Below are 22,475 nucleotides of genomic sequence, written 5' to 3'. Positions count from 1 at the left end.
AAGCTAAGAATAAGGCAGAGAATGAAGGAGCGGTATGTCACTAAGATGTACCAGCAACTTCTGCCCAAGGAGTGCAATTGCTTCTCTTGGGCACCTGAGAAGGGGCTGGCAGTAGGCTGTTTAAATAAATATTAAATTTGTCCTCCTATTGGCAACAGCATCACCACCACCACTCCAGAAGTAGCTGTGCCAGATGAGGGCTGGGACACTTCCGTGTTTAGAGCAGAGAGGGGCACACGTCCCTTCTACTGCTTGCAATGATCTGCCTGGAGTCTACATGCCACCCTAAACTGACCAACAGTACCATTTCCAGAGCTTGTCCCGAGGGACAGGAAGCCCCTGCAGGACACAGCCAAAGCCACGTGGTCCCTTAGTTCTGTATCTGAGCATGGGCAGATCTGGATTCAAACGACAGCAGCAGTAAATAAAACTGCAGTACGTGTGGCAGGCAGAATTCTCAGATGTCCAAGAGTCTGGGCCCTGGCTATTCAAACACTAATCTAGGTACTGCTGTAATCAGATGACCTTAAAATAAGGAGATTACCCTGGTATCACAAGAAGTCAGATTCAAGCATGAGAAGGATTCAATGCCACAGAAGGATTCAGTGCATTGTTGTTGGCTTAAAGATGGAGGGAACCAAGTTGCAAGGAATGCAGGCAGGCTCTATAAGCTGAGAATTGTCCCCAGTTGACAGCCAGAAGCAGGGACCCCAGTCCCACCACCTGAATTCTGCCAACAACCTGAATGCGGTTGGAAGCATATTCTTGCCCAGAGCCCAGCCTGGCTAACACCTTGACATCAGCCTTCTGAGGCCCTAGCCAGAGAACCCAAGCAAGCCTACCAAGACCTCTGACCTACAGAACTGTGAGATGATAAATGGTATTCTTTTAAGTTGCTAAGTCTGTGGTAATTTGTTACACAGCAACAGAAATCTAACACACTATGTAGAGCTCTCAGTAAGCAGAGAGCCACAGTTCAAAATGGCCTGAATCCTTCAGTGTTAGCCCTTCACCTCCACATCCTCCCACACCCCCAGACACGAGGGCACAGACTCCTTCTGGACCCCTTTTACTGAAAAAGAAAAGGGGAGCAAGAGAACTGGGGAGGTAAAGACCTTTCCTTACTTCAAAAGCCCACCCTGGGCTTCCCTGATGACGCAGTGGTTGAGAGTCCGCCTGCCGATGCAGGGGACGCGGGTTCTGTGCCCCGGTCCGGGAGGATCCCACATGCCACGGAGCGGCTAGGCCCGTGAGCCATGGCCACTGAGCCTGCACGTCCGGAGCCTGTGCTCCGCAACGGGAGAGGCCACAGCAATGAGAGGCCCGCTTACCGCAAAAAAAAAAAAAAAAAAAAAAAAAGCCCACCCTAGGTGGAAAACACCATTTGGAATCCTAATAGGAAGAATCAGATATTTCCCCTTCTACCAATTCTGACCCCTTACACACACCACATGTAGCCTCTATTAGTTGCAGACGAAACTACCACAGGTCCTGCACATTCTTGCTGGGGAGGCCTTTACCACAACACTTTCTCATCATGTGTTCATAGCAAGCAATCTTGAGAGGTGAAGTAATGTCCCCATCTGGAACAAAGAGCAGGCTTGCTGTAAGAGGTGGAGTGCCCAAGTGTGCATGTTCCTTGGCTCTGATGCAAACCCCCGGCATGCATGGCATCTACCTGCGGCCCCTACACATCACCAGTGTGGGACTTGGGGAGAAAGAAACCAATACAAACATGAAGCTCATGCTGCTTGCTGTGCTCTGAGTAATAAAGTTCTTTGTCTCTGACCTGAGATATCCATTTCTTCTGCTAGCATCCATGAAACAGTAATCATCTAACTTATTAGCTTGCAAGTAGGGTGAAATTCTAGACTCTGACACTATTACACTTAGATCTTTTAAATCAGGAGATCTACTATCTTTACATTATCAATTTCAAAAGAATAAAATACCCTTTTTAAATTTTTCTTGTGGAGATAATAAAATCTACATCACTGGGCTATTGTGGGAATAAAATGAGAAAACACATAGCACACCTGAGATACAGAAAATATCCAATAACTTTCGTTAGATTCCTGCTCTCCCTAGTCACTCATCCTCCCCAAAATCCACATACAATGAACCAGATGGGGAGCAGTGTGTCTCCAAGATAGCAGTCCACTCAGAAGACAAGGGATAAAATAGTCTACTACACCAATTTCTGACATTTGCATCACACTGCACTACTGATAAAGGGCTTCCACCCATATTATCTCATTTAATCCCTACACAGAAACCAAGGTTCAGAGAGGTCAGTCCTTGCAGAACGAACAGTAACTCCACAGGTCTGGAAAAATAGCCATATGGCAGAAGCCTGGGGATGTGGGCTGAGGAAGCATTGCTGAAATGCAGCTGTGATGTTGTTCTAGCAGCACGACTGTATCCTGAAGGCACACTCTTCATCCAGGTAAGCCAAGGGAGTTCCCATCAAGAATGGGCCTCCTGAGGAATGTCTGCCCTGGAGAAATGGCTGGAAACCACAAGATAGAGAAACATCTTTTATTCGGATATGCTGATGGTTTTTAAATGGAAAAATTTTTAAGTCCTTAATATAAGAGGCCATCCTGTCCTGGATGAACTTGGTCCCTTTGGTTCCTTGGCAGCTTCTGCTGTGTCCAGAGGCCTTGGGGCCTTTCAGCTTGTGACAGTGTCACTTGAGGGTCTTGCTGAGGTTGGAGAAGCCAATGCCAACACAAGTCATCAGCACTTTATCCCCTCCCTTGAGTTCTTCACCACATGGCTTGGTTTCAATTTTAAACATAATCTGGAAAAAGCTCTTCAAATGCCGCAAAAATTCTATCCTAAAAAATAAAAATAAAAATTTAAAAAAGGGAGGGAGAAATGAAAGAGGAATTCGGCTTTTAAAAAATTCTTCTCCAGCCTAGAGCTGAAGCTTTTAATTTCCCAGATCAGGAGGAATAACTGAAATTAAGAACTTCTATCAATGCTGATTAAACAGCATTTATTTACAGCCTGCCAGATTCCAAAGATGATTTTAAACAGCTTGCAGAGATGCACACAACGTAAGACAAATTAAATTTAAAAAAAGAAAGGAAAAGGTTAGAGGTTAGTCCTACACATGCATTAGAGTGGACATGAATATGGCATTAATCTTCAAGAGGCTCATGCAGAGAGAGAAACACGTGCTTTAATGAGTCACAGTATCATGAGATTAAAACCAAGCAGGGTGACTGCTGCTGATGCTGAAAGAGAGAAGTCTCTCTCTCCATTGTTCAATCTCGACAGCCCTTTCATTCATTCAACAAATATTTATTGAGTGCCTACTACGTGCCAGGCACTGTTCTTCATGCTGGAGATATTGCAGTCAACCAAAAATCCCTTCTCTCATGAAGCTTTCAATCTATATCCTTGAAATACATATATACTTCCTCCATAGTCAGAAATTTAAATAAAGTAAACAAGGCAGATGACAAGGAAACGTAGGTATAAAATATTTGTGTGTATATGGCTGAAGGCAATACTAAATAAGGTGGCCAGGGAAGTGCTCACAGTAAACATGCAGAGGAGGTTCAAGGGGCTCTTTCTTGTCATTCCCCTTAAGACAGAGCGATGGCTTCACCCCAAGAGTACCTTGGGAACAGGAATTCCGTGGAAGGACCATGGTACTGGTCTGGCCTAGCAGATTTGGCATCAACCCAGCGAGACTGACCATAGGACTCACCTGGAGAGTTCATTTAACAAGCAGATTACTGAAGGTTTCAATCAACTGGCAACTAACTGGTGGAGAGGAAGTGTCCATGTGGAAGAGCCCAGAATCACAGGCCACATGTCCCCTCCTCACCCCTTACCAAGCCGTGTCTCCGCAGGGCACAGGGGCCAGAATCCTCCCTGGTGATTCGTACCAGCCCAGTTTGCGAAACACTGGTTTAGTTAAGAACAGATGATCTGCATATCTTTTTTTTTTTTTAACATCTTTATTGGGGTATAATTGCTTTACAATGGTGTGTTAGTTTCTGCTTTATAACCAAGTGAATCAGTTATACATATACATATGTTCCCATGTCTCTTCCCTCTTGCGTCTCCCTCCCTCCCACCCTCCCTATCCCACTCCTCCAGGCGGTCACAAAGCACCGAGCTGATATCCCTGTGCTATGCGGCTGCTTCCCACTAGCTATCTATCTTACGTTTGGTAGTGTATATATGTCCATGCCTCTCTCTCGCTTTGTCACAGCAATCAGAGAAGAAAAGGAAATAAAAGGAATCCAAATCGGAAAAGAAGAAGTAAAGCTGTCACTGTTTGCAGATGACATGATACTATACATAGAGAATCCTAAAGATGCTACCAGAAAACTACTAGAGCTAATCAATGAATTTGGTAAAGTAGCAGGATACAAAATTAATGCACAGAAATCTCTGGCATTCCTATACACTAATGATGAAAAATCTGAACGTGAACTCAAGAAAACACTCCCATTTACCACTGCAACAAAAAGAATAAAATATCTAGGAATAAACCTACCTAAGGAGATCTGCACGTCTTTAATGAAGTAGTTCAGCAACCTGTGTTGTGCTGCCTCCCAATCAAACCATACAAACAGTTCTCACACAGAATGTACATGGAATCACCCGAGGAGCTTTCAAAATACTGATCCTGACATGCAGGTCAATGGAACAGAATTGAGAGTCAAGAAATAAGCCCACACACTTGTGGTCAACTCATTTTCAAAAAGGTGCCAAGATAATTCAAAGAGGAAAGAATAATCTCAACAAATGGTGCTTCACACGCAAAAGAATGAAGCTGGACCCTTTACTCACATCACACACAAAAATTAACTCAAAACGGATCAAAGACCTACATGGAAGAGCTAAAGCTATGAAACTCAAAGAAGAAAACACAGGAGTAAATCTTCATGATCTTGGGTTAAGCTATGATTTCTTAGATACAGCATCAAAAGCAGAGTGATAAAAGAAAAAATGGATTAACTGAACTTCATCAAAATTAAAATCTTTTCTGGAGACTATCAAGAAAGTGGAAAGACAACCCCCAGAATGGTAGAAAATATTTGCAAATCATTTATCTGATAAGGGTCTGGTATCTGGAACATATAAAGAATGCATACAACTCGATAATAAAAAACCAAATAATCTAATTTTAAAATGAGCAAAGGATCTGAATAGACATTTCTCTAAAGAAGATATGCACATAGCAATAACCACATGAAAAGATACTCAACATCATTAGTTGCTAGGGAAACACAAATCAAAACCAACAGAAAGGCTATGATCAAAAAAAAAGATAATAACAAAAGTGTGGGTGAGGAGAAATTGGAACCCTCAAACACTGCTAGTAGAAATGTAAAATGGTACCACCACTGTGGAAAACAGTCTGGCAATTCCTCAAAATGTTACACAAGGAGTTAGTTACCACATGATCCAGCAATTCCACCCTAAGGTATATACACAAGAAAAATGAAAACATACATCCACACAAAAACTTGTACATAAATGTTCATAAGAGCATTATTCATAACAGTCAAAAAGTACAAACAACTCAAATGGCCATCAATTGATGAATGGATAAACAAAAGATGGTTTATCTGTACAATGGAATATTATTCAGCCATAAAAAGGAATGAAGTACTAGTACATGCTACAATATGGATGGACCCTGAAAACATTCTGCTAAGTGAAACAAGCCAGTCACAAAGACCCACATATTGTTTGAGTCTATATGAATTGGACAGAACAGGCAAATCTATTATAGCGACAGAAAGCAGATTAGGGGTTGCCTAGGGCTGGGGGCAGTGAGAGGAATCAGGAACACCTGTGAATGGGCAAAAGGGTTTCCTTCCACGGTGGTGGAAATGTTCTAAAATTAGACTGTGGTTACATTTACACAACTTTGTGAATATACTAAAAACCCACTGAATTGTACACTTTAAATAGGTAAACTGTGTGGTATGTGAATTATATCTCAATAAAGTTGTTTAAAATAACTATTTTATTTGTGAAGTTAAAAAAAAAAAGAACTGATACATGGCTCCCGTCCTCACACAGTATATACCAAACTAAGTATAAAGCCTACTGCAATGCATTTTCCACCCTCTCCTGTCCCTTTATCCTAGTTAATCTAGTCAAAGGAGGAAAAAGCAAAAAGGGGGAAAGAAAGTCTGAACAATTCCGCATCCTGTCTGCCCGAGATGGGCTAAGAGATGGAACAGTAACTAGCCTGGACGGTAGGAGTCCCGGTGATGGCTGCATGCGCACAGAAAAATTCCTCACTTCTTTGCTCTCTCTTCCACCTTGGATTGTGCTACTTCATCTCCATCTTTAAAATAACGTCCCATTTGCCACCTGTTCTACGAAGCCTTCTCTAGCCAGTAACCCCTCTGGGTTTCCATAGCATTCTTGGCTCTGCTTATGGAGTCTAATGAAATGCTCATGTGTAAGTGTCTCACAATTGCCCTGGCCCCACTCTTGGTAAATTATATAAGCACCTCCAGGGCAATGACCTTAACCCATTACACCTGCTAGGCACTATATATAAGGCACTCAGGAATGGGGCACCCAACAGAATGTGGAGGTTAGGGTTTAGGGATACTTTTTTTTTTTTTTTTTTGCGGTACGCGGGCCTCTCACTGCTGTGGCCTCTCCCGTTGCGGAGCACAGGCTCCAGACGCGCTGGCTCAGCAGCCACGGCTCACGGGCCTAGCCGCTCCACAGCGTGTGGGATCTTCCCAGACCGGGGCACGAACCCGTGTCCCCTGCATCGGCAGGCGGACTCTCAACCACTGCGCCACCAGGGAAGCCCCAGGGATACTTCTGAGAAATGACTTCAACATTCTTAGCAATTAAGGGAAGTCAATTCTTCCCCTGCTGGCTTTCTCATTTTACTAACCAATTCAAATTTTCAGGTTTTTGCTCTGTCCCAGCCTCACAACCTCCCTAACCCTGCCCTAGGAAAGAAAGAAAACAAACACATCAAAAAAAACCATAGATAAACAGTCCACATCTGTGGGCATAGCTTCCGGCTGGCAGCAACACAGAAAAAGCCAGCCATCTCACCCACTTGTCTGCATTCTAAGGAGGAAACAGCCTGTTCTCTCTCGCTGCTGCTTCGGTTCTAATACAGGCCCGAGGCACGCTCTGCTTCCAGAGCCTCCCCAGCCTACTTCATACTTCACCCTGAATCGTTCAACTGTGCTGGAAAAAGCAGACACCTTCCCCAGCTGGCAGAATTCCTAAGAGGCCGCAGCCTGCCTCTGATCTCTTGGAGAAGGAGGGGAGAAACACAGGCTTGAGTGTGCAGGTCTGCATAGTTGCAGCTTTGGGGTATTTGTAGCCTTTGGAATCGTTAGCAAAAGCAAAGTCAGTTCCACTTTTTACATAATGTTCTGCCAACCCTTCAGCCTGTCTGAGGAAGACTGTGTAAGGACTGAGTTAAGGTACATTTCATGATGCCCTCCACCGCCAGCCCCATTCTCCCTAAGTCTCCTGTGGCTCGGATAGCGTAAAGTAACCATGCTCAGAAGCTGAGAAATAACCTCAGGCGATATGAAATACTAACAGTATCCTTAAGAAAATGAAAACCAAACAGAATAAACTCACCCACATCTATATGCAGTTGAACAAAGTCAGGTCCAGGGCCGGTCCGTGTCCTTTTCCACAGCCCCACGCGGCACCGCTCCCCTTTCTTTCTCTTCCGAACACCATACAGTAGACCCACACTTTCTAGACACAGCTCCCCAGCCACAGAGCCAGGCAGAAGAGGCACCCCCGGGACACCGAGGGCAGCTCTGCTCCTCTACCCGCAACAGTGTGACTGGAAGATTTTCCGACTAACCCTTTTAGGCAACTGGGACTCCTGACTTAAGAGAAGTATCCTTAGTGAGCTTTCTTCCCCCAGAACAAAGTGATTTATATCTTTTAAAAAATGAAAAAACAAAAAACCACCAACAACCTACTTTTCCTGAACACCTCCAGTCCATCTGACAAGCAGGTTTCAGAGAATCCTGAAGCACAGAGGTAATTCTTCCTGTGTATTTTCCAAGAGTGGGTTGTTCCCACCACCATTGTTGGTCAACAGGTGAAGGCCACTGGGCTCACAGTCATCTGCCCATTGGATCCCAACTGCCTGGAACTTGCCAGGTTGCCCGGCCCTGCCCCTTAAAATACAGCCCCTCATACCAGGTCCCCCTCTGAAGCCTGCTAGAGCGTGGTGGTGACGGGGATCACGACGCGCTCTCTCTGGCGGCTCTACAACAACAAACCATGATAGCGGGCCCCGCCTCCTGCTCCACCAAGCCACCTGGACACTGGGGTCACCTACTTCTCAGATCTAAGGAGTTGCTCTGCAAATTGAGGGGATGGAAGATCTGGGGGTGGGAAGAGAATCTGCTCAACAGGGCTCCCTGTAGTCACGACACGGCATCTTTTAAATATATCGGTGGTACTTTTTCTGCCGAAGAGCTGTTTTCCCAAAGACCAGCTGACCTCTGCTCCAGGAATGAAGTTATTAAATTCCGTTATAAAGGCAGCAGGAAACAGAGAGCCAGGCTGGCTGCACTCTCAGGAGACATGGATACCAGGCCAAGTTCAGCCAAGAACTCACTATGAGCAGGTGACAGACCTCTCTGTCATCTGAAAAGTAAGGATATCACTTGTTTTACCATATGCCAAATATGTCCTGCGGCTCAAAGAACATAATAAAGGAGACTGGGCTTTGCAGCATTTAAACCATTTCCCAGATGTAAGGTGGCGTGTGCTGTGCTTGCTCCCAGAGAGGAGTTGGGCAACTGAACCCAAAGAGCAGCATCTCATTGATCTTCACATCACTGTGCTACACACTGGGTGAGCCAACTACCCCGATCAGTCCGTGTTTGACAAGGACCCTGGGCTCTCGCTCCCCAGCACGTCACAAAAGTGAAAAGAGGTCATTTATTAAAACTAGAATAAAACAAAGTGACGTAGTTTATTTTAGACTTCCAATGAAAGACAGAAGGAGATCATTTTATGACAATTTGAAACGAGGATTCTGAAAAGATACAGCAGGGCACCCTGGGCTCAGGCAGGGAGGTGCCTGGAGTCCAATAACATGTGTGAAATCCCAGCTTTTACTAAACAGCACAGTGGGTCAGGGAAGCGTGCACTCTGGATGAGACGTCAGAGTCCGAACCCCAGGTGCTGACTGTGTGACCCTGGGCACACGACTTGACCACTCTGTGTCTCAATCCGCTGACCAGTAAAATGGAGTGTGCCTGCCTTCACAACTTTACCACCCTTGTGGGGTTATCATGAAACCTGAAAGAGTTCGCGTTTGTAAAGTACATAAAACAACATCTGGCCCACAGCGAACACTGTTAAGTGTTGTTAAATAAACATCCACTTACAGAATTCTCAGGAACAGTAAATAAGATGTGTGTAGTTTGTTTAGTAATGTAACTGCAGGAAGTTAGTCATAAATTTAAAAATTAGTGGATACAGGGACTTCCCTGGTGGCGCAGTGATTAAGAATCTGCCTGCCAATGCAGGGGACACGGGTTCAAGCCCTGGTCTGGAAAGATCCCACATGCCGTGGGGCAACTAAGCCCGTGCGCCACAACTACTGAGCCTGCACTCTAGAGCCCGCGAGCCACAACTACTGAAGCCTGTGGGCCTAGAGCCTGTGCTCCACAACAAGAGAAGCCACCGCAATGAGAAGCCCACGCGCTGCGACAAAGACTAGCCCCCGCTCGCTGCAGCTAGAGAAAGCCCGCGTGCAGCTACGAAGACCCAACACAGCCAAAAATTTTAAAAAACAATAAATAAATAAAAATTTAAAAAATCTTTAAGAAAAATAAAAATTAGTGGATACAGATTTAGATAGATGAGCAGACGATTTACAGCCGACTTCAGGCCTGAGGTTACCCAAAGCAAGTTTACCAGGCCTCCTGGTGTTCAAAGTGAACTTCACAGGAGACTGGATGTCCGTGTGCGCCCAGCACTGATGGAGCTCTGCCAGGCACACCGCGCTGCTGGGAGAGCTAAGTGCCCGACCGCATTTAAGCCTCGCTCCACCTTCACAAGCCCATGACTTCAGGACCATTCACTTTCTCTGTGGATGAAACTGAGGCTCGGAGATGCCAAAGACCTTGTCCATGGTCTCCCAGTGCTGCAAGGTAGAGCCAGAGCTGAAATCCAGATAGGCTGGACTCCAATACCTGTGCACTGGCAGAACGCAGAAAGTTCCGGTCACCGCAGTCTCTGATCATAAACAATTTCTGAAAGTGCTAATTAAGACACTCGTTGATATATACTCCTACTTTCAAATAAAGTATACATCATCCTTAAACTGTAAAATTAAGCTTTTTCAGGGGCAAGCAGAACCACCATCACTACCTGTAAACCACCTAAAACTCCGCAAATTGAAAAGAAACAGATTCTCCACATACCAGCATGTTATCCAATACTATTTTATTCTACTGAAAAAAAACCTCTCTGGCCTTCCCAAAGAATTTCACACATATAGACTTACTTTCTCAAGGAACACAGAAAACCATTACCAGCCACGTCCTGCAGTAAAACAGAAGAGGAAAGGGGAAAAACAGAAAGACCCTTATTTTCCAGAAAGCGTTTGAAAGCAACACTGCTAGAAAACACTATCCTGCTTAATCCCAGTGCTCTGTAAATAGACATTTAAAAAGCTATTTATACAAATCAAAACATGCAAACTGCCAGAAAAAAATACATTTCTTTAAACCAAGGAGGGTCTTGCTTCTGGTTTTCTTTAGAAATCTGAGGTTACAGAAAGCAGATTTTTATGATTTTAATTGCACATAAAAATACGTGTGATATCATGGTCTCCAAAGCTCCTGAATCCAACTAGGATAAGCTGTTCCCTCACCATGATCATCCTGACGGTGGATTCTGTCCTTTTACCCTTAACTGTATGCAAACGCACGATGATAATTTTGCCTGTCCTGGAGCACGCCTATTTCTTCCCGCCTTTGCCCTTCATCTCTTTGGGCTTCTAGAGCTTTCCACAATGATTAAGGGCAAGAAGGGTCCCAAATAGATACAGCTTTCAAAAAGAAACTCCCTCCTCCTCCCTTGCCCTAGCTTACTGAAAGAAGGGAGGCTGCCCTTTCCAAGCCTCTGGCCGCCCCTCTTGCAGGAAGCCCTGGGGGGGCAGGTAATCCAGAGGAAGACTGTCCTGCAAGTCCCAGCCCCAGGGCTCAAAACACAAAATTTTGTAATTTGTCCCACTCCTGTAAAGCTCCATTCAGAGCAGACCACTTTGTTTTCCCAGGAGATGTGTAATTTTAGGCAAGGTTTCTGGAAGACAAGACACTGCAATTAATGTTTGGTGAGGGGGTGTGTCAAGGACACAGGAACTTTTAAAAATGTCCAGTCACATCTTGATGGTCTCCACAGAGTTTGCTGACTTAAAAAGATTATACAAGGCCCTGTAGCCAAACTGAAAAAAAATCTCTAAAAGCAAAAAAAAAAAAAAAAAAAAAGTGTCAAGGAAAAATAAAAATATACATTCCATTTTTCACATAATGTTCTGCCAAACCCCATGCCCCACGACCACACACATTTCTAGACACCGCCTCATGCTGCCCGAGCAGCCAGGCCTTCTGCTGCCCTGAAGCCAAGGCTGGGAAAGCAGCAGCCATGAGACCAGCTAAGAGGGTGAAGGGCACTGTGGCAGCCACACGGCTGTCAGCCACTTGCAGCAAACTCGCTGGGAAGCCAATCTCTACACTTAAGGGGCCGTGCACCCAGCCCTCACCTCCTCTCCAAGTGCCTTAACTACAAAGTCTCTCTGGGCAATGTTGATTCCTGATGTCAGCATGCCACTTAGGATTACTCAATTTCAGGTTTCCTGTCCTGTGAAATACTTTACACAAGTTATAGGGAGATAGTGTGGTCCTCACCAGTTTCCTGCTTTCAGTCTTCCCGCAATGCTAACAACGTATTCTCTTCCATTTCCTTGTTCCAAAAAGCCTTCCACCACCAACTTACAGAAAAAAAAAAAAAAAAAAAGCCTCCAAAAGGATCTCCTGGTCTCTACACTCCCAGCTCCCGGGTCCAATGGTACACTGCCCCCTCTACAGTGCCCGCCCCTTTCTCAATGTGATGGCACCACCATTCTTCAGTTATCACAGTACTGTACCTTTCAGATATACAGCATCGGTACCATGATAACCGAAAAAGGACAGTTCAGTCTCATATCTACCTGAATATGTCCTCGAACCCAAGGCCCATTCCCTCCGCCAGCTTCCCACCCACAGGTGGCCACAGAATGATCTTCAAGTATATAGACACATGTACAGAGATGTCAGTGCTCAAACAGGCTGTTTCACAGCAACCTCACTGACTATCAACAGGAGTGCTTCTTTCACTGTGCTGTTTAGAATTCAAGTCTTCTGAGGACCTGCTCTTTTTTGGAGAATGCCTGCTTTAATACCCCAACAGTCAACCTCTGATAACATCTCATGGCCTCAAACTCACCTCTGCATTTCCCTCCTAGTCCAGTGGTGTTACTATGGACTTTGCCTCTTGGACAAAAAGGCAGTCCTTTTTGCTAAAGCTAGGAAAAAGAGGGATTTTTAAAAACTAACAATAAAACCCAAGCTATAACAGAAGCAGGAGTTTACCTCCAAAATGGAAACAATATCTAAAGCACAGACAGAACTGTCTAGTATAGATCACACAGTTTTAATGACACAGAAATGACAATTGGGAAGGAAGAAACTGCAGAAAAGAAAGGAAAGCAAAATCCTTGTTAAACGCCAGATGAAAGCGACAACCTCCAGCGCATTTAAGGATCAGCATAATCAGGTGGGAACAGGATAGTGCTCATCATTTTGTTCGACTGGAGGATTAAACTGGAGAGCATAAGGGGGCTGAAAGAAAACAACTCACGTGTAGGGAGAGAGTGGTCCGAGAAGGACTTTGGAAACATCCTGCTGTCCAAGGGTCATGAGTAACAGAGCCAGGCTTTGGTTGGTCGAGTCCACACATCCACCCTGTAAACACAAACACTTTAAGGATTAATCATTGTACCAAACCAGATAATGGGAAACCAACAAAACAGAGGGAAAAAAAAAAACAGACACAGATGCCCAGAGTATCAGAACCACAGAAGAGCAGACGGCAAAATTCAAGCAATAATAAAACAGAATAAGTGTCTTTTAAAGAGTTATCCTCATATCAAGTAACTGTAGGGGGTTAAACTAACAGTTAATCAAAACAATTGTAAGAGCTGAGACTATCAGAATGAATAGACATTTAAGTTTACCGAGGTATATCTAGTGAAAAATGAAACTTTGCCTTTGTAATTAAAGCCATAGCAGGACATAAAAGCAAAAAAGCATAATCATTTATAGGCAATGCATAATTACCAAGGGTTAAGTGAGTGACATTTCTACTTATTTAATCTGTCATAGAACACCACAGCTAATCTGACATGAGAGGACCTTTCCCTTTCAAGGGTCTTACCTACAACACATTCGATGACATTCAGAAACTGCCTGCCATGTCACTTTAGATTCCCCTCTTTAACCCTTCCTGTGTGCCTTAGAACTGGAGAACTGTTCAGACCAGATCCCTCCATTCTTATTATTTATGCATTATGTTCCCCCATTTTCCCTGTTCTTCCAAATCAATAAGCAGGACAAAATTCTCTTCAAAAACTTTCTCGTGAAGTACAACTGCTTTGGTTGCCTTTCTTCTTTCATTCTCAAATTTTTCAACCACTTCAGCCATTTTGCTTCTGCTTGATGCAGGCATTACTGCTGCTTCCATTTGTGCCTTGAAGAATGTCTTTATTTCAGATCATCCTCTCTGGGATAACTTTATTTACAACAACTTAAATTTACACTGTACGTACTGAAAGCAGGATGACCTTGAATGTCTACATACTTTGCATATTTCACAACAAGAAATCCAGTTTCTAACCATGGCACATCACTGTTCAAGGCTACACTCTCCCAGACTTGGAATGGGATAAGTGGTCACCCGCTGCTGCTTACGTGGGTACACCTCTCTCCTTTTTAATGCACGTAGGGTAGGGAATAAATTGATTCTCAGGTACAGACGCTCATTCTCTGCTGTTAGACTTCACTGAGGACAATGGAGTAGGAAAATCAGAAGTGGAGCCTACTGCCAGCCTTTATGAAACCTACTGCTCTTCCTCATCTACCTGAGTTAATAAAGAACAATATTTATCTCATTTAGCAAATTTTAGGACGAGAGGAGTTCCAGCACATATATTTCCATCTAAACGGAAAACCTGACCCATGGAGAATAAAAGAATATATAATAAAATATATTAATATAAGAAGATTTAACAAAACTATTTGTTTTACAGAACTTGCTCCTTTTCATAAGACTGCCTAAAATTAAACTGTTCTCTTCAGTCTCCGCTTCATAGCACTATGTTGCTATTCTCAAATGATTTTTTTTTTTTTTTTTGCAGTACGCAGGCCTCTCACTGTTGTGGCCTCTCCCATTGCGGAGCACAGGCTCCGGACGCGCAGGCTCAGCAGCCATGGCTCACGGGCCCAGCCGCTCCGCGGCATGTGGGATCCTCCTGGACTGGGGCACGAACCCGTGTCCCCTGCACCGGCAGGCGGACTCTCAACCACTGTGCCACCAGGGAAGCCCTCAATTGATTTTTATTATGTACTGAACCAAGATTTTACTGCAGTAAATATATTAGGGTCTGTGTACAGGATACAACAGAGGAAGTGGTGGGGCCACCTGGACAGCAGGACACAAGCCTTGTGCAAAGTAGCTTCAATCTCATTACAAAGACAAAATATGAGCAGGAACCAGTAACAAGTGAAGGTGAAGATGAAGTTACGCGGCAGCTGGGGGCTGTGGGCACCGGGACTGCCAAGGTGGTGCGAGAGGGGTTGTCACTCCCCTGGCACCAGAGGGAGGCTTTGGGGAGGTGGGGACTTGAGCTGGCCCTGGAGCGATAAGCAGGGTTTGGAGAGGGAGGAAGAGCAGGAGGATGGGGGAGATACAACCCAGGGCTGGCAAGGACCAGGAGGCCAGCCTGAGAGTGGCTGTCTGCTCTCTGCGGAGAAGTATGCGGAATTGCAGGGATAAGGTGGAGTAGGCAGACTGAGGTGGGGCTTTTCTAACTGGGCCACGGGTTTTGACTCTATCCTGGGGAAGTGAGAAGCTGGTGAAGGTCTCTGAGCACAGGAGTACCAAGACCAGATCGCAGCTTTAGGGGGAGATTTAGGCTGAAGAGGATGCCGGAGAGGGTATGGAAAGGATTTCCCCTCTGCAAGTAGGGAGAGCCAGTACCTATATCGGGGGAGGGGGGAACGGAAGGGAGGAGGGTGGGAGATGGGGGCAGAGAGAAGGATAGAAAAGGGCAGTTCCAGAAAGCCTGGGACAGAATCAAGAGGGCTTGGTAACTGATGAGACAAAAATGGAACAAGAGGAATTAGATCAGAGGATTAAAACTTTGGCATAAATAAACGGTACCAAAGGGGATGGATTTTTATTACTTATTTAAACCATGTCACATCACAGACTTACAAAGAATTATTATAAAAACTGCATGCATTTTCATCCTTTTAGCAATTAAAGATCATAGACACACACAAAAGAAGTTTTCTTAATGACTTAAAACAAAAAACTCAGTCCAGCCACTACTGAACGGTTTAAAGCAGAACTTAACTAGAGTATAGAAAAAGTAAAATAAAATAACCTAATCCAGATTGCATGTTTTCGCTCTTGGGGACTGGTGGGCTGTGCTTTCACCCTGAGGCTTTTACTCTGCCATTTACGGAGATACAAAACCCATATTCCAGCTGTGTCCGGGGGCTCCCACTGGGCTATCCTGTAATGGGATACATCCAAATCCCCCAGGTCCACTGGAAAGAGAGGGATGTGTCCCCACAGTCAGAGAGAAGGCCTGCCGGCCACCCCAGGACCAAGGCAGGGAAACCCGCATGAGTCAATAGCAGCTGAGGGACCCACATGTGTCTCCAGCAGTCTTTCTTCACAAATATCTAGATGACAAACTTCCTGAACTGAGTAACTGGCACGGCAACCTCTTGGTCATTTACTCCATTTACTCCCAAATTTTAGTTACTATCCATCTTTCAAAAATCACTAAATTTAGCATCAAACATTGGAAAGACTTTGCATTGAAAAAGCTGAGGCCAGATCTTGACTGCTCAAGAATTATTAGAACATAGTTCCTCGCTCAGAGGGATTTCTTGTGACAGACTATTTCCTTCCTCCACTATTTCCTAGCTGAATGGTGAGTAGAGGGAATGAGGTCCCTCTACTGAGGACACAGTTATAGGTCCTTTTTCTTCCATTTAATTAGATAGACACTAAATAAGCTGGAAATTTTAATGAACTTTGAAACAGTTCATTCCTACTTGCTCCACCTTGTGACCAATGAGATATTTTCAAAAATGCTGACTTTGATCCGGGGAGTAGACTGTGGCAATAAGCTGTTTTCCTTAGTGAGGCCTGTGCAGGGATCAATACCCATGACCCAGGCATCACCTTGCCACACTGATTAATAAATTACAGTGGCAAAAGGAAGAATTAAAGAACAAAATCACCACTGTACCAGCCTTACTGATTTTATTTCACTGGGCTCACGTGTGATTTTTGCGACTTTAAACAGAGCAAAACTTCCTAGAAGACTTCAGGAAAGAACCACAGAGATGTCTAATAACTGAGAATAAATACACAGATAGTAGAGAGATGAAAGGCTCTTCAGCTCTTCAGCTGGAGAAAAAAGACAATTTACAAACACTCTACACCATCCAATAGCGAATCACCCAGAGTACAGTCGGCCCTCCACATCCACAGTTTCAACCAACCAGATTGATTTTCAATTTCAGATGACTGAATCAGCGGATACAGAACCTGTGGATACTGGGGGGGGGGGGGGGGGAGGGGGGGGGCGGGCAGGGGGGGAGTAATGAAACACAGACTTGAGCATCCAGGGACTTTGGTATCCACTGGGGGGAGGAGGGGTCCTGGAACCAATCACCTGTGGACACCAATTCTTGCTAGTGCTCAGTTTAAGAATGTGGGCCCCAGTGTGCATCCACAGCAGAGGACTGAACATCCCTGGAGCCTGTCCTGGATTCTGCATGTCAAGGTAAAGGTTTCCCCTTCCTGAGGTGTAGACTAACAGAAATCTTGGAGACAGGTTTGTGACGCTCCTCTAACCAAGTATATGGGATCTTAAAGAATGAATTTTCAGGCAGCTTATCTTACTTCTCCTGCCATCATCTTTCCTTCTCTTCCAATTTCCTCCTTGCTTATTTTGGGTTGCCTCAGCTGTCCCTGGGAAACAGAGTAAAGTGTGTGTGTACATATGTGCATGTTGCTCTTACGGATCAACAGAGAAAAAGGATTGTAGCAACTGAGGGGACAGGCTTGGCCAGACTGGTCTACGCCGTGTCCCACCAGTAGGGCAGCAGAAGCAAAATGGTAATCAGTGCAGTCTTGTCCTCAGCATCATGTCATCTTTTCTTTGTCCCCTCTTCCCAAGCCCCTACTGTGCTCTGACACAGGCTGGCCTTCCCTAGACACTCTTCTATGTGCTCCCAAGCACCCTACAAAATCGAGCCTGTTGACACTGTTTTCTATCTGAATTAAACGTCACACACAAATGCAGGTTTCCAGCTTCTCTTGAAAAATCTGAAAAGAATGAGCCCCCATCCCCCTATGGCAACGACACGGGGCTGAGAGAAGGTCCCTGCTTTGCTCCAGGGGATGTGTGCTCTTCAATTGGCCAATCACTGCCTAACCTGCTTCATTTTTCACCTTCTCTCTCCTGTATGACTCTGTTCCAGTTCTCTGCCCTCCCGATCATTAAAACTTACCTGCCAGGACTTCCCTGGTGGTGCAGTGGTTAAGAATCCGCCTGCCAATGCAGGGGACACGGGTTCGATCCCTGGTCCGGGAAGATCCCACATGCCGCGGAGCAACTAAGCCTGTGCGCCACAACTACTGAGCCTGCGCTCTGGCGTCCACGAGCCACAACTACTGAAGCCCATGCACCTAGAGCCTGTGCTCCGCAACTAGAGAAGCCACTGCAATGAGAAGGCTGGGCACAGCAACGAAGAGCAGCCCCCGCGCGCCGCAACTAGAGAAAGCCCGCGTGCAGCAACGAAGACCCAACGCGGCCAAACATTTAAAATAAATAAATTTATATATTAAAAAAGACTTACCTGCCATATGTAACAAACCAGTGGGGCTGGGCCTCTGCTCACTGACTAGTTTAGCCAATCCATTAAGCTAGTTAATGCTAAACTGTCTAAAGGGTAGGAAGAGGTTAACTCCTTGACTGAAGCCCTTAAAAGAGGAAGAAAGTTGCTAACGAATAAAAGTGACAGACAAAGAACTGCTTCCTGATGGCTCCTCTCCCGGACCTGCAGAAGCAGAGGACATACCCTATGGATTTCTTCGAGGAGCAGCTTGGCACAGTTCCTGCCGAGGTCCTCGGGAAGCACCGCTGCCCCCTGGCCCTGGTGGTTGGAGACAAGTTCAGCGCTGAGGAAGGTGCCGTTGGTGGTCTCAGCGACCAGCCACAGTCCAAAGCCCGGAGACCTGGGGATTCAAAGGCACAGACACTGAGTAGCACACGAAGTGGGGTTCACATTCACCAGTAAAAAGAGAAGACAAACATCTTTTTGATGGCATTCTGTCTGGTCACATCAGGTCTTATTAATTAGAGTCCCTCCCAGCTCACACTGGACATATACATGACGCAGTGAGGGCACACACGTGACAGAACCAAAGGTGATGCAAATTTTGCATTGCTTTTCTTTTCAGCCCTCCCTTCCCCTAGCTCTCCCTTACCTTTCCCCACTCACTACATTGTAAAACATCCTGCTGTGACAGTTTGTAACAGTCAACATATAGAGCCCCTAGTTTCTGAGGTAGGGGCTCGACACTATTCTGCAGAGTGAGTAATACCATCCCCACCTTACAACTGAGGAAATGGACAAATCAAGCGACCTGCACCAAGTCCATACAGCTAGAAAGAGACTGAGATGCGCTTCAAACACAGATCTTCCAGACTCCAAAGCCCTCGCAAGTTCTCCACCACGGCACTCGCTCAGCCCTCAGTCACAACCAGCCCAGAGGTACAAGCAGCCTGGAGACCATCTGATTATAGCTCTCCTTGAGAGACAGCAGGCTGTTCCCCCGTGATGAGAAATACCACACGAGGAGAAAGGGCCTAGAGAAGGCACACTTTTATGTTTTTGTCCCCAAGGGACATCTCTAACTCAGAATTCACTTAATATGATCAACAAGCCAGCACCATGCTCTCGCCTGTGTGTTTCAACCACCAACAGCCAGACCTTAACACCCTTCCTGTCCAGGACCACAAATGACTCACATACGTGTACATCCAACGAACATTTGGGGGAAAGCTTCCACAGACCCGGGAACTGGGGCGCCATGGTAAGCACAGGAGTCCCTGCTCTCACGAGGCTTAGTGACAACCAGTTGGATGCAAAACAAAATCAGTCCACAAACAATAAAAACAAGCATCTCTCCACAAAATTTCCAGATTTGACACCTCACGTCTACCTTGCCCGGTGCCTCTTAAACACACACAGCTGACCCTTGAACAACACGGGTCTGAACGGCACAGGTCCACTTATAGACTTTTTTCACTAAATACGTTCTACAGCACTGCGTGATCCTAAGTTGGTTGAATCCGAGGATGTGGAGGGTCAACGGCATTAAGTCCCACGCAGGCCTCTGACTGCGGGGAAGGTCAGCACGCCTAACCCTAGCGTTGTTCCAGGGTCGACTGTACCTACTTTCCAGCAGTACACTCCACATGCAAGCACAATACAGCTTTAATAAAGCCTCCTTTAACACAATCCAACATACATATTCATGAAGCACTTTCTATGCATCTAGCACAAAACCAGCCAAAATATTTGTTTCAGAAAAACGACGCATAAAATTTATGTTTCAAATGTACTATATATGAGCTCACAATAGGGAGGAACTATACTGGTCAGTCCTTAATTTCTTTTAAAAAAAAGTGATTGTCTATGTAGCCAAGGATTAATAACACCTGCCAAGGCAAGAAGGTGCAGTGAGAATGCCGGTTCCAGGGCACTCTGAGTCACACTTACAATCTAACACCGTACCACCAAGCATCATCATGGGACATTTAAAGCACAATCTCAAGTTGCTGATGAGTCACTTGACCAGGAGGAGGGATTGGGCACCAGCTCATCAGTAGAGGCTGTGGCATGCCAAAATAAAGAGGAGAAAATGCAGGGAGATAAGCCACCATCACTGCTCTAACCCACTTACACGCATTTCCTAAGAACTTCTAAACTTTTCCATGCATGTGAAATTTTTGAGGCGTGTGTACTTACTGCAATGAACTTCATATTTAATCAAGACCGTTCCATTTGATATTGTATTTGTTTTACAGAAAACAACACAATAACATATTAAGCTCTATGTACTCTACACCAATCCCCACCCCGCCCCCCAATTTGGGGTATGTGTATTATCAGGCCTATTTCAAGTTATGCTGACAATGTAGTTGATCACCAGTGACCTCACTGAAGATGCACATTGGTACAGTTTGCAAATGACAGCCTCCAAAACTTTCCAACTGGTGAGGGACTAGATTTTTCATGACTGAGAGATGACTGTGAGAATCAAAATGGGACCACACTGGACAAGTGTGCACTGGACAAAGAGCTGGCACAGCCCACCGAAAATTGCTGGCCACCAAGGTTCCAGGCCATGGCCACACGTAACTCTCACTCCCAGACTTCAATAAGCCTAACTTACGTGGATACTTCACTGAATTAGAAGAGAATACCTACCCATGACTTTATAATTTCATAATGGAGAAGAAAGATCACCGTTAGTCAACTGTAGCTTGAGATTTAGAAAACGGAACACAAACTTAACACCATGCATTGGTTTTAGAGGTAAATTTTAAAGTGGAGCTTGGAGTTGATAACACAAGGCTACATTATGCCCACATCTCCATCCACGTGTGAGCTTCCTACTCATTATTAGCAAGTATGCGCCTTGACCAGCACTAGGGTCTGCTGAGTCGATGGCATTATAAAAAGCCACACTCTAGCTGGAGGCAGCATGGCCTTCAGGTCTGCTCTGCTTCTGTGTAGAGTGAGAGGCCGGACGACAAGGCACTATCGAGTCAGGCCATTCAGACAGCTGCTACCGCTACCTATCCTCCCCCATCCCTCGTAATCCCCTCTCCCCAGAAAACAGCTGACACATAGTTCCAGGCCTGTGGCCAAGAAGAGAAGAGAAAGGAAATAACGGCATTAGCAGCTACCATTTCTGCTGCACCTACTGTGTGCCAGGCACTGCACTGGTGGCTTACATATGTGACCTTTTCATCTTTACAGTAACCTAGGGATGCAGTTGTTATCACTCCCACATTATGAATGAGGAAAAACACTGATGGTATTTGAGCAATACACCAAAGGTTTGGGACCATCACTGACGTTTCCAAGTCCCAGAAAAAGGGCCAGCTCTGCACACAAACCCTTTCCCAACTCTAACCTCTGACATCACCACCTCTGTTGCTCTGGACTATGAGCCACCGCTGCATTTCTGAAGAGTCACCTGCATCTTTCCCTTGGGCTTCATGAAGGTCTGAGATCCCATAACACACTCACCCCTCCTTTACCCTCTTTTTCCTTCTTTTCCTGAAGTTAAAGAAAGCTCAGACAGAAGAGCTATGAAAAAGGATGAGCTGTGGTACAACTTAGGAAAAAACTGATTTTTTATCCCACAACAGTCAGTCTCTGATGTTCTTATTTTTAGAAGAAACAACCTGAAAACTTCAGATTCAAAGTGTAAAGATACTGTCATTCACGTCGAAATGGTTAGGCAAAAACAAAGAAAACCCACGCACAAGGAAAGCAAATTTGGCAAAATATTCATTGTTAACTACAAGTAGTAGGAATATACAAGTGTTCGCTGTATTATCCTTTCAACTTTTCTGTATACTTAACATTTTCATAATAAAAAATTAGGTTTTAATTGCTTCCCTAACTCGCTGGTTTCTAAATATACAACCAAAGCCTAAAACAGGTATTTTCATTACACAGATCATCATTAACTTTTTATTTTCTAAAGTAAGGTCTTCTGCAAAGGCTCTAACTAAACCAAACTCAAATCTGCAATAACAACTTTCTTTGGCTCTAGGGGTGTTTTTCCCCTTGATGGAGAGAGAAGCCGACTGGCACTTAAACCAACAAAGGATTTTTTCCCCTAAACTGTTATTCACACAGGATGGAAGAACTTGTTTACTTTAATTTTTTGTGGGAACAGAGGACAGATGGGATTTAAAGCTTGTGGCACTGTTTATTAATAGCTGGGCTTTAATTCCCCTAGGCTGGCGTCTCAACCCCTCATCACCCAGCACTGGGCACCGTGACGCTTTCCATGTGATAGGTGCTCAAAAGATG

The 22,475-nt window shown here is 45.0% G+C and overlaps 1 protein-coding gene across 4 annotated transcripts in view; it reads right to left on the bottom strand.

The window, feature by feature from the left end:
• LOC115863861 (tyrosine-protein kinase JAK2) overlaps positions 1–22,475 on the bottom strand; it is a 377,772-nt gene that overhangs the window by 288,299 nt on the left and 66,998 nt on the right. For 3 of the 4 annotated variants that reach the window (XM_060300897.2, XM_060300898.2, XM_060300896.2), the window contains 2 exons: positions 18,435–18,591; positions 12,910–13,013 (listed from right to left, as the gene is read on the bottom strand). In XM_060300897.2, the coding sequence (XP_060156880.1) occupies positions 12,910–13,013; positions 18,435–18,591 (261 nt within the window). Of the gene's footprint in view, positions 1–1,429; positions 2,841–12,909; positions 13,014–18,434; positions 18,592–22,475 lie in introns of those variants that run through there. The other variant, XM_030877109.2, reaches the window with a different exon arrangement.

Source organism: Globicephala melas, chromosome 6 (genome assembly GCF_963455315.2).
Source record: "Globicephala melas chromosome 6, mGloMel1.2, whole genome shotgun sequence".
In the NCBI taxonomy this organism is placed as follows: Eukaryota; Metazoa; Chordata; class Mammalia; order Artiodactyla; family Delphinidae; genus Globicephala; species Globicephala melas.
The sequence above is the reverse complement of the archived record's forward strand: the minus strand, read 5'-3'. Positions and strand labels throughout refer to the sequence as shown.